The sequence below is a fragment of the Camelina sativa genome, chromosome 14 (genome assembly GCF_030686135.1).
Source record: "Camelina sativa cultivar CO46 ecotype springtype chromosome 14, ASM3068613v1".
Lineage (NCBI taxonomy): Eukaryota > Viridiplantae > Streptophyta > Magnoliopsida > Brassicales > Brassicaceae > Camelina > Camelina sativa.
The window spans coordinates 24,919,988-24,932,150 of NC_141893.1; the positions used below are offsets into that span (position 1 = coordinate 24,919,988).

The following is a 12,163-nucleotide window of genomic DNA, read 5'->3' on the forward strand; positions in this document are numbered from 1 at the left end:
TGAGATATCTCTACTAGTACTTCCTTTCTTATGGTCTTTATATTACCATTAAATGTTGATTCCACAAAATCAAGACAAACAATTAAAACCAACACAAGTTTAAGACAAATAGAGAGCAGAAAGAGTACGAAAGAGCAGCGGAGTTTTGATTAAAAAGCAAACATACATTCATTAATCCTCACCAAACCCTAATGTTATTAGAGGAGAGAGAGAGAAAGAGAGAGAAGCGTTTTAGCGATTCTAAATCGTCTGTAGCTGGGAAAAGGAGATTCTGATAATTGATCCGCCTAGAGAAGTCGCGTGCTTGCACACCAATGCTTCCGCAGCTTCCTCCTCACTCTCAAACTGTACCAGAGCTTGCTTTTTCCCGTTCATCTCAAACACTTTTGTGTTCACTATTGCCCCGTGTTCTTGCACATGGTTCACCACTTCCTCCTCTGTCACGTCTTGAGGAAGTGTCGACAGGTGAATCATCTTTGTAGGGGAGCAGCAATAGCGGTAGTTCTTTGCAGCATTGCGGTTGAAGCGGTTCAGGTTCGAGTTTACATAATCATGGGAGTCTGTGCCTGGTGTTATATTTGGATGCTTCGAGAAGTTTACTTCTAGCCGCTTACCAAACAGCATCGCTCCCTGCAAAGAAACACAAATTAACATTTCCATTATACATCTTCGTAACTCAGAACTTGTCCCAAGTGCAATCTCAAATGCGCTTATATTGACAAAAAAAGGGTAAAGACAAACTTTGAGGAAATGTACTGCAAGTTCAGCTTGGAAACCATCACCCATTTGGACAAGGGCGTGGTCAGGTTTGTTCCGAAGAAGCTTAATCCTTACAATGTTCCCGTAAAGAGAAAACAGATTGAATAGCTTATCCTCATCAATACTCTGAAACAAATGAAAACTGGTAAGGCCGGAAAATATTGTAAGAAAAAAACAAGTTGTCAAAAGCAGAAGGGGAAATGACCAACTTACATCCGCATTCAGATTGGAGACAAGCAATGTACACCTATCATTTGTGCCAGTTATACCCGGAGGCAAGCCTCCTCCAAAGGCAGCTGCAATTGCGGCTGTGTTTGCCATCTAGTATCAAAGTAATAGCACATAGATGAGACAATTATGCATATAATTGAAACTTTTAATGAAATCACGAATAGACTAGAAGGTTCAATCAATTAAAGGGAGCTATTTAGAGAACATATTTGAGAGAAAAATGATCATGGCGATATCTTGACCAAAAGTGTTGCTAAAACTGTGTATCAAGCTTAGCTTTACCCACCTGAGGATATGCCACTGAAAAAAAGAAAAATATGAATTAGCAAAAAAGACCATATTATAGAAGAACAACACATAAATACTTTCATGTGATACATACCTCCTACATCACCATAGCCGCCAGGCTGCAAGAGAAGAAAATCAGAACATTAAGACCGCATAAAAGTATACAAAGCGTATGTATTTAATTAATAAAGCAATTCATACATGCGATGATCGGCCTTTTTGCTCTGCTGGCAGGTTTGGGTTTGTATAATCCCTATATAAAGGCAAAACAAATCAGTTTTATGAACACCAATATAATATCAGATTGCATAACCGCTGAGAAGATGGAAGCCAGACTGAAGACATAATCCATACCTACATCGATCATTGTTGTAATTTACTTGCAGCTCCTCAAGACTGAAGATGAAAGAATTAATCAATACTGGCAACACTAGCGCAAAAAATAGTAGAGACTAACAAAGTAACAATAACAGTCACTAATAACATAAATAAGCAAACAGTGCATACTTTGAGAACTGGATATCCAACTGACAACACCCATCATAGATGTTACGACCCTGCCACAAAGAAGATGACATATATTATTTCAGTTATTAGTAAGGTAAGGCAGAACTAGAATTCTTTTGGGTAAAAAAGTTTATAAAAAGGTCTCGTAGACAAGCACCTGTAGAGCAGTTCTAGCAGAGGCAGCACACTGTTGTACCTGATACTGTATAAGAGCTTGAAAGCCTAAAGAGTCCACAAACAAGCTTAAAGTTAAAAATCATCAAGCTACTAAATGGAAATAAACAAAATTTTCAGAGAAATATTGTATCCCTACAAAAAAGAGGCCAATAACACATGAAAAAAAGACAAACTGTAACCAACTAGTAGAAAATCCAATCCAATATAAGAGCTAAACCGAATAGAAGAGAGAAAGATAGAGAGAAAAGAAACGCGGAGAAGCTGACCAGCAGACTTCTGGAAAGTGACGAGCTTCTCGACAAATCCATAAGGAGAAAAAACTTGATGCAGCACGTCAACAGTAATTGGATACAGCATGTGATGGATTGTGACTAAGAGAATACGATTCGGCTGTACATCATCCACCATCCCACAGCAAACCACCAGTCAGACAAAAGACGGAAAGAAGATAGAAAGAAAAGAAGAAGTGACGGTTAAGAACCACGAGGGAGATGTAAGCTCCTCATTTGACATAAATGAAACGACAAGACAAGATATATAAAACAACATGCTTTGTCATGTAAATTAATGACGCTAACTAAATGGGGTAAAAATTTACAAACCTCGTCTTCCCGTCCATGAATATTCTGCTCTATAGTTGTCAACTCTTGATGAGAAGAGAACTGGACATACACATTCCTACCTCTAAAAATGCAAAGAAACGTCAGAAAATAAAAAAAAAAAAAGCTAACAATAAAGACAGGAGAAAAGGACTGTGATAGAGTGGTCAAAAAACAAACCTTATAGTTGGCTGCACATTAGTAAAAAACTGAAGGGCACTGACTGCTGAAGGAACATCTTGCATTTGGAGAAGAGCCTTTCAAACAAAGTAATCTCCCATTAAGCCATAAGTTTCCTCATTAGACAGAAAACACAAGAAAGTAGGGTTTTTTTGTAGAGAAACCTGATTCTTGGCCCTGAGCATGACAAGCTTAGTTATAACCCCAAATGGTTGAAAAAGCTGAAGCAAATCATTCTGATGAAACAAACAAATAGAAAACAAATTATTGCTTGGGAACAAACAAAAAAAAAGGGTTAAATACAATCAAGAGAGGAAGAAGAAGAAGAGGGTTTAAATATCTTTACTTCAGAAATCTCATGACCAACATTACGAACATGAATGACTTTGGAAGATTCAGCCATTTTTCAAAAGACCTGTAAAAAAAATCAACCAAGACAAACCTATTTAGAGTAGGATACAATCAATCAATCAATCAATCAATCAATCAATTTTTTTTCCCGCTCACGAAATAAAAATCAATACTTATTCATTTCCAATTTTACAACACAAAGTAGAGAGATTCAGAAAAAAGACTCCAATCAAAACAGAAACATCGATTAGAGAAAATACACAACATTGGAAGGAATCGATGAGAGTAATCGAATCAAAGCCAAGAAAACATGAAAAGAAAAGAAAGAAAAAGTATATCCTAATCGGCTAAGGGAAACAACACATACTGAGACAGAGAGAGAGAGACAGAGGAAGAGAGAGAGAGAAGTTGGCTCGCCTTAGAGAGAGGAGAGAGGGAGAGAGAATCTGAGAGTGTAGATCGAAGGAAGGGAAGGGAAGGGGGGCTCGAGATTGAGAGAGAGAGAGAGAAGGGTGTCTCGTTGTCTGTCTCGTCGTCAATGCGCTCTCGTTGAGCTTGCTTTAACCCTATCTCTCTCTCTCTATCTATCTACTAATTTTTCCTTTATACTATCGACTTCTTTTTTTCCGTGCCTCTTGTCTCTTTTGGCCAAACCCTTTTTATTATTGTTATTATTATTATTTTTTTCCAATAAATAACCTTCACACTTTTTATTTCTAATACTCTTCTCAAATTAATAAAGGTAGATGGTAAAAAAAAAAAAAGACACTTTCAGAATGTTAGTTCTCCTAATCTATGTTGCATAGAAATTTTTTTTAGGTATGTTTCCCATTTCCAAAACATTTCAGAAACTCATAGAAACACAGAAACAAGACACAAAAACTTATGGAAACACGATTCCTAAAAATCAAGAAAAAAAACACGATGTAAACTCTGTTTTCGTTTTGGAAACACGACATAAACTTTTTTTTTAGTTTAGAAACCTAATAAATAAAATAATACGAAAATATATATTCACAATAAATATAAATATATAATATTATTAGTGATTTAATTCAACTATTAATATTTATGTTTTGAATTTGTGTTGTTTTAAGTATTTCGTTTGATATAGGTTTTATGTTTGGTGTTATATTATGTATACACATATATATCAAGATATATATACATATGTTTCAAAAACGTTTTCATTTCTTAATTTTAGAAAAATATCGTTTCCCGTTTTCGAAACGTTTTGCTTCTGCGTATCTGTTTCCGAAACATTTCGCTTCCGCGTATCCGTTTCCGAAACGTTTTTCTTCTGCGTATCCATTTCCGTTTCCATGCAACCTAGCTCCTAGTCTTTTTTTCTTTTTAAAAATTCAGTTTTTCTTTTATAAAATTAATTTTCTTTTACGCCATTTACTTTAGCTGAATAACTGCATTTTTTATTTTATTTTTTAAAATTTTGAAATTTTTTTTTATTTTTTCCCAAAAAAACCGTGCATAATATACCAGATCATTTTAAACTCAAACTATTTTATATTAGACTATGTTTCTAAAAATTAAAAATTTATGTAAAAATAAGCAAAAAACATAAACTTCAGAAACAAAAAAATAGAACTTTTAAGAACTTTGTTATATAGTATATCATTAAAAAAATGTGAAACCTAACATTTATTTATATTTTAGAGGGTTTAAAGGTAAAATTACATACACAATCACAATTACAATTTAGAGAATATGCACTAACTAACCATCAAAATGTTAAATTTTTTAGTATAAATTTATCTAAGAATGAAGGAGATATTTATTTACTTTTTTTTTGGATTTGGAATATTTATAAATTGTGTAATTATAATGTCTAAATCTAACTGAGTTAGCAACTGACGAAAACTAGACATAGCGGTGTTTGGTCAACTAGACATGACTGCAGTTTATTAGGTTGAGTGTTGTTCTTGGTCAACGGTGTTTGGTATGACCGTCTAGTGGGGCTGGAAATGGTGGTGTGATAATGTTTTCGGAAGTACTGGTAAATGTCGAGACAAAATTAAATTCATTAAAGACCTTGCTAATTAAGGAGATTGGAGGTGCGGACAGGGTTATGGGGAGTCTCCGATCAACCCCTGTACGGGTAGACTACATGATTACTTGGAATATTCCTTCGATTGGTTGGATGAAGATGAATACAGGTGGAGCATTTCGTGGCAATTCTGGGATGGCAACGACAGGTGGTGTGTTGTGGGATAGTTCGGGAGAGTAGAGGTGTGATTTTTCTCTTTGGATTGGGATATGTTTGGCTCCTTTGGCTGAACTGTGGGGAGTCTACTATGGGCTACATATTGTTTGGGAGAAGCGTATGACCCGTCTAGAGTTGGAGGTTGATTTGAAAGAGGTTGTACAGGTGTATCCATATTTTACACACATATAGGAAGGCAAACGGTTTTGTAGATGGTTTGACCAACTACGCTTTTTCTTGAATTTAGGTTTTCGTGCTTTTGAAATTGTACAGGATTGTTTTTTTTCATTTTTGACGGATGTGTTAAGAGGCACAACAACTTCTCGCGTGTTTGTGTTTAAGTTTTTGTTTTTAATAAAATAGGGAAAGCATTGTCTTCCAAAAAAAAAAAAATTACAAAAACTAGACTTTATAATCCCACAGCTGTCAATTATTATTATTTTTTTTAACAAAAAAAACTAGACTTTATACACTATAAATATTTTATTTTATTACTTTTCATTCTACGCAATGTACTTTAAGATATATGCGCAAACACGTGGACTATTATTTCACATAACATTTGTTTTCCTAAATAGGTTTATGTTTTGAATTGAATATATTTTGTTTGTTTTTTAGTATATGTACAACTTTATTACTTTATTTAATACTATGTGTAGAGATATATATTTAATTCATCATTTATTTTACCTTTTTATGTCTTATTAGTAAAAGATGTTACATGAATTTTTCCTTCTAAGTTGATGGCACACCCATTCAGCAAGGTCACCGTTTTAAGCTTGATGCAAACAAAAAAGGACATCCTCGTTGGCAGAATTAGTTCTCTCAAGAATGCCAAAGCCAAGCTTATCTATGTTCCCCGGGATAATCTGGAGCCAAGAGAAACGTGCTCATATTCCAAGAGACATACGTATGGAGTTGACTAATTAACTCACAATCAACAGTTACAGTTTCTACGAGAATGGATTCACCGGAGAAAAGAGAACTATATAGAGGTAATACATCATACATCATACAAACAAACAAATGGAAGAGATATATATATGAGCATACAACTGTTGGGACACACATGTTATCTACAGATTCTTTGGAACCTCTTTTACTCATGTGATTACATGAGGAGTTCAGTGGCTTCGTCTTCCCATTTTACGTCTTTAATCCAGTTTTCTTGTGTGTATTCTATGAAAATTTCTTTACCACTTGTGAAATCTAACGGAAAGCTTCTTCAGCTTTGGACACTGTCCTTCAACCATGAAGATAGTAGAACATTCCAATATATGCTTTCAACTCAGGTAGATGGCTCAGAGGTAAGCTCTCTAGTTTCCCAAATGGTACAATAATACCTACCTGTCCTTCTGTAGCTTCTTCTTCCTTGATTATCTATACTCTAGTTGCCTTGAGGAACCAACTTCGAGATCAATAAGGTTTGGAACAAACAACAGCCAAGTCAATCCTTTAGATCATTTCCACAATACATTGATTTGCTTTGAACTCGTCAGGACAAACAGAAAGCGTTAAAGGGACTTTAAGTAATCAAACCCCATTTCAGAAAATTTAACTAATAAAACAAACATTAGAGAAAAATGATTTTTGCATTCATCATGTATACGGCCACTTTTGCTTAGAGTACATATTTCCTTGGATCAAACTAACAGATAACATAAATTTAAATACCAATTTCTCAACTCAAGCAAACGGCATGTCATACTAGGCATCGAGACACCCAATGTGACTTCTGACCGTAACATAAATCAGTCAGAAGGTCTGCGTATAGTAAACCGTGAAAAGAGAGTAAGATAACGTTTACCATTTGATCCTCATTTGATTCTTCTCTCTCATCATTGGTCGTTGCAAAGCTGAAATCAACTGGACTCCTAAACTTTGCCAAGTAAGGGCAACCGCGAGTGAGGAAACTCCACACGACTTGTGAGATGTCTGTGACACAACTCAGAATCTGCCTAGACTTTTCTTTGATGTCTCTGTGTGAATTTGGGGTTTCAAGCGTAAGACATTTGGTGCATTTGTATGTAGTTTCTACAGATGATTCCATCGAAAACTTCAAGGCCAGATCTAACAAGGATTCTCCAGCATTTTTCCAGAAACTTGTGGCAGATATAGCAAAAGAAGGTTCTGCCGAAAAGAGATGGTGAGAAGCACAAGCAAGGAAGAAAGAGTAGGCTGCACTTATCCTGCTCATCTCAAAAGCCTTCCCCATGTCAGTTTCAGAATCAATGGAACGGATTTTGTAGGCAGTAGCCAGAGTAATGTAAGCATTCAAAGCAACGTGGTGACACGGATGTAACCACAGATGATGAGGCTGCGATGAATCTGCTCTGATTTGGATGCCGTGATGCAGCACACTTTCAATCTTTTCACAACATGTTTTGCGATTTACGTTGTCTGATAGAAAATCATCTATGGCTCCTTGGATATGATCAGACATCTTTCCCGCTGCTTTATCTGTGTTGGTGGTTCCATGAAAGTGACCAACAGTTGTTTTCTCAGGCTCCACGGCAACTACCCCCTGGATGAATGCATCATATATGTATTAGCTATCTTAAGAACCCTTCTTAAACAAGCTCCCAATTACTCAAACTCAAACTAAGACATGCAACATGAAGTCCAAAGAGATTGTCAAATTGTTGGCCAATCTATAACAAACATATTAATAAGCTGAAACTTCGTCAAAAGAGTTATGTTCTGAGGCCTCTGCTGTATGCACAACAATTTTGATTAATTAATACCTCTAAAATAGAGTCCACATAAGCCGGAGGTGATGCCACACATCGTCCACAGTTACACATAAACCGATATTTCGACCACGAATCTGACTGCCTCAATCCCTAATGATAAAGAAAGGAATACACTTTTAGGCAGATAAACAATCTACCAAGCTAGAGAGTGATGATTTCTCTAAAGAACAAACCGTGGGTTGAAGAAGGTCCATATACGATACAGTGATCTCTTCACCACTCTTGATCTTCTTAATACTTCTAACAATCACCTTTGGTCCATACCCCACTGTTCTTCCCTGCAAAAAAGACTAAACATTAAAATGGAGATACATCCAAATACATTTCAAGTGACGAGTCTTATGAAACTAGTACCAACTTGTTCTTGCAAGGAGCAAAAAGCCTTGGATTGGATTCGAAGTTGGATGATGTTTCTGTGTTGGTGATGATGTGAGGAATGGTTTTAGCAAAGGCAAGAGCAGCTTGATACGACGTCGTGGTGTTGACGAAACGGTAGCAAGAGTTTGGAGAGCAGCTATGGTTAATCCAAGAGAATCTTGAATCATAAAGAGCGATTCCAAGAGCAAGTCCTGTGCTATCTTGCACCTCAACGGCGTTTGTTAGCACAGAGCATATGGCTGCTTCTTCCAGCTCTGTGTTTTCCCGGTTAGACCTCAGAACGGTGGCTATGCAACTGGCGGCGTTCTGGATAGCGACGGAGAGGGAAGGATCAGACATGAGACGATGGTGATTCGTGAGAAGGCCATTAAGACGGTGCGGCGACGAGGAAGTGACGAGGACGGTGGAATTGAGGAGACGGAGAGCTGTACGGATGTCGGAAGGGAGAATTGGGGATATCTCCGGCGGGAATTGTGGGGAATCGATGGGAGAATCGGTGAGGGAGCATGCGGCGGAGCAGTAGTGAGGGTGAGGCGGAGCTTGGGGGAGAAGGGAGAAACAGGAAGAGCAGTGAGAGGAGAGGAAGGAATCGTAGAGAGAGGAAACGAGAGGAAAGAGTGGCGGATCAAATCTGTACCGATGTCGATGTCCTCCGCCGCGAGTATCTCCATCTCCGCCGTATATCACCGGTTTTACTCTGCTAGCTAGGATTCTTATTACTATATATATAATATAAGTAAATCAATTTGTCAGAATTTATATTTCTGAATACCGATGAGATTGATACAAGACAGTTTTTTTGATACAATTTATTAAATCAGACTCAGCCAGATTTTTAACTTTTTGGATGAGTTTTTAAAAATCATTCAAGTGATTCATTTAAATTTTAAATAATCTGTTAATTTATCATAAACGAACATCATTTTTTTATCTCCAATGAGATGATCCATCTTATTATAGAAACGAACAGAGCCATATAAATTCGAAGTTTCAAACTAAGGGGTTAGATTTAAGTAGGCATGAGCATTTGTGTATTTGGTTCCGGATATATCTACTTGGTTCTGGATATTTGGAGTATTTGAAGCAGATAAGTTATATAGTTTTAATAGATTTAGAAGTGTGATATGTTATTCAATCATTGATTTTAAAATATTTATCACGATTATGTGTTATTAGTTTTATGATTTATAAATTCTTGTTAAAATCTCATGTTATTCATTTAATGATTTGTTTTTGGACTTCAAAATCTATATTATGTTTTAAATGAATTTGAAAATGTAAAATAGAAAGATTTAAATCTAAGAATAAAATCTATCATTTCAAAATCCATGTTATTTCAATAACATTCATTCGATTATTTAGATTTTCAATTTAGATTTGGTTTGATTCTGGTTATTTTTCATATCTAAAATAGTAGAAGTTTATTAATTTTGAAAAATTGATTTAGTTTTGACTAATCTGTTTAAAAAGTTCCGGATATTTTGGTCTAAAGTTGATATTTATAGATTTATAATTGTCATTTTGGTAATTATGTTATATTTATTCTAAATTTCTAATTATAATTAATATTCAGACATATAATGTGGGATAATTCTGATATATATTCGGTTCTCGATTTGATATTGGTTCGGGTTCTGGTTCTTTCGTTTCCCAAATTGGCAAATTTAGTCTCCATTCGGTTAGCTCATCAGTTCTGATATTTAAAAAACAAAATTCGCTAATAAGACTAGGTTACGATATGGTTCAGTTTGTGATTGATTATTTTGGTTCGGTTTAACAAACTGAACATACCCCAGTTTGATGAGGAGTTTGCCTCTTAAAATAAGAAAAATGACTTGTTAGTCAGTGTGTTACACACATTTGTATAGGAAAACTAATCACTTCGCGGATGGGTTAGCAAACTATGCCTTTACTTTACTACCGTTGGGTTTTCATGCTTTTAAAACTATCTTGAACCTTTATTGAGGGAGGATTGTAATTTTTTCCTTTTTAATAAAACTACTGGGGATCTCCCCTGGTCTTTTACTAAAAAAAAGAAAAAATGGCTGGTACCATATATGAATATATTGACTACATATATGAATATATTGACTATGTACCTAGCAACAATTGACAAGGGCTTTTGTCACAAGGGATTGTTCATAGATGAATACGGTTTTCTTGGTTTCTCATATTTATTGCTTCACTTGCAAAGAATTCTCAATACGTTGAACGAGTTGGTTCGCTGGCAACGCACCCTCCTGCCAGAACACCAAAAGCAAACATGTCATGGAAAGTTAGGAATGTTAACTAAAACAAAACAACTCTTTTCTACTCTGGTTGGTGTTGAAGAACTTACGAAACGGTCCCAGAGTTTTCCATCTTTGAATAAGATGAATGTGGGTAAAGCCTCAATCTGGTATTTGTTAGCAAGACTTGGGTACTTCTCAGTATCAATTTTCACAACTGCAATCTTATCTTTCAGAGTTTCACTCACTTCATTAAGTATAGGTACCATAAGCTGACATGGACCACACCTGCAAAAAAAACACACACAACTCTGTAACCATATGAGAGAACGAAACATGAAACTTACAGAGACATATTGATATGTTAACAAATTGATTGGAACTGAACATAACTTACCATGTGGCATAGAAGTCTACTAGTAAAGGTTTGTGAGAGTTCTGCAACAAATCATCGAAAGAGTTGAAAGTTTGCTTCTTTGCTCTAACCTGCATCAAACCATCGCGCCACAAAGTTGGTCAATATGAACACTCTTACACACACACACACAAAAAAAACCAGATGAGCAAGCAATTTTAGCCATACTTGTACTAGAATTAGAAGTAAACAACATTACATCAGAACTATACACTAACATATATAATGACAAACACTTTCACAATGCTCATTGTCTAATTACAAATACTGATTCTTCCTTCAGATTACACAGAACATCTAACACCATGAAGCTATTCATTCAAAATGTGTTGGAACCAAGTCTCTAATGTTGTATATATTTCTGACTAATACAACATTTAATCAAAGTGTTACACTCTCTTTCTTTGTTTCAATTGGAATCAATCTCAGTGTTACATTATGTAAACTAAACATTACTGATTCTAACATTAGATATAAACAATGAATAATATGAAAAACACACAAACACCATGAAGCTACCGCTGGGTCATGGTTAAATCTTAAGAAACCAAGACATGAAGAACAAAATTTAATTCGTTCCAAAAAGCACAGGACAGTTCTACAAGGAAATAGAAAGATAGATTCATCAAATCGAGTGAATGAAGAGCTCACAGCGAGTGAAGGGAAGCGATTCGACGACGACGACGACGGTGATTGAACACTCTTGAACCGGCGAATCTGAGCAGGTAAGCGCAGAAATGAGAGAGAAGATAGCGTCGATGAAGGTGAAACGGAGTTAGAAGATTCCGGTGAGAAACGAGGATAGGCAAAGGCGGTGGGGAGAGAAATCGCCATTGAAAAAGAAGCTTCCGTGAAATTAATAACTTAGAGAAATTGTGACATTTCCGATTTGGATAACAAATCCGATTTGTAAGGAGAAAGTCAGAAGACGACGAGACAAATATATTTAGGGGTTCAGTTAACCGGTAGGATAAATAGGACTGAACCGATCAGTTTGCGGTTTGATCCCAAAAACTGATCGTTTAATTGTTTTGTTCACTCTATTAGAGTTACCTGATGATCCGTTTGCAATCTATATT

General features: G+C 35.8%; 2 protein-coding genes and 1 pseudogene across 5 annotated transcripts; all 3 read right to left on the minus strand.

The window, feature by feature from the left end:
• Nucleotides 1-24: 24 nt before the first annotated feature.
• On the minus strand, nt 25-3,742 carry LOC104742123 (polypyrimidine tract-binding protein homolog 3). Of its 3 annotated transcripts, XM_010463092.3 has the most exons (15): nt 3,510-3,742; nt 3,088-3,156; nt 2,906-2,977; nt 2,742-2,818; nt 2,565-2,646; nt 2,229-2,352; nt 1,943-2,007; nt 1,786-1,835; nt 1,633-1,674; nt 1,480-1,531; nt 1,373-1,397; nt 1,277-1,290; nt 973-1,080; nt 742-885; nt 25-630 (listed from the first exon to the last, which is right to left on the minus strand). In XM_010463092.3, the coding sequence occupies exons 2-15, from the start codon at nt 3,142-3,144 to the stop codon at nt 241-243; spliced, it is 1,302 nt and encodes a 433-aa protein (XP_010461394.2). In that variant the 5' UTR covers nt 3,145-3,156; nt 3,510-3,742; the 3' UTR covers nt 25-240. The 3 variants fall into 3 exon arrangements, 1 of the variants encoding a protein (XP_010461394.2); XR_015580639.1 differs by lacking the exon at nt 1,277-1,290 and having other exon boundaries at nt 1,369-1,397; XR_015580640.1 differs by lacking the exon at nt 1,277-1,290 and having other exon boundaries at nt 1,369-1,397; nt 3,460-3,683.
• Nucleotides 3,743-6,883: 3,141 nt separating this feature from the next.
• Nucleotides 6,884-9,228, minus strand: LOC104742124 (protein SET DOMAIN GROUP 41-like; annotated as a pseudogene). The gene is made up of 4 exons (XR_015580433.1): nt 8,418-9,228; nt 8,237-8,341; nt 8,055-8,153; nt 6,884-7,834 (listed from the first exon to the last, which is right to left on the minus strand). The product of XR_015580433.1 is annotated as a protein SET DOMAIN GROUP 41-like (transcript).
• A 1,150-nt stretch (nt 9,229-10,378) lies between these two features.
• On the minus strand, nt 10,379-12,163 carry LOC104742126 (thioredoxin Y2, chloroplastic). The gene is made up of 4 exons (XM_010463093.3): nt 11,736-12,163; nt 11,067-11,155; nt 10,780-10,957; nt 10,379-10,681 (listed from the first exon to the last, which is right to left on the minus strand). Exons 1-4 carry the CDS (start codon nt 11,916-11,918, stop codon nt 10,616-10,618), a joined length of 516 nt encoding a protein of 171 aa, XP_010461395.1. The 5' UTR covers nt 11,919-12,163; the 3' UTR covers nt 10,379-10,615.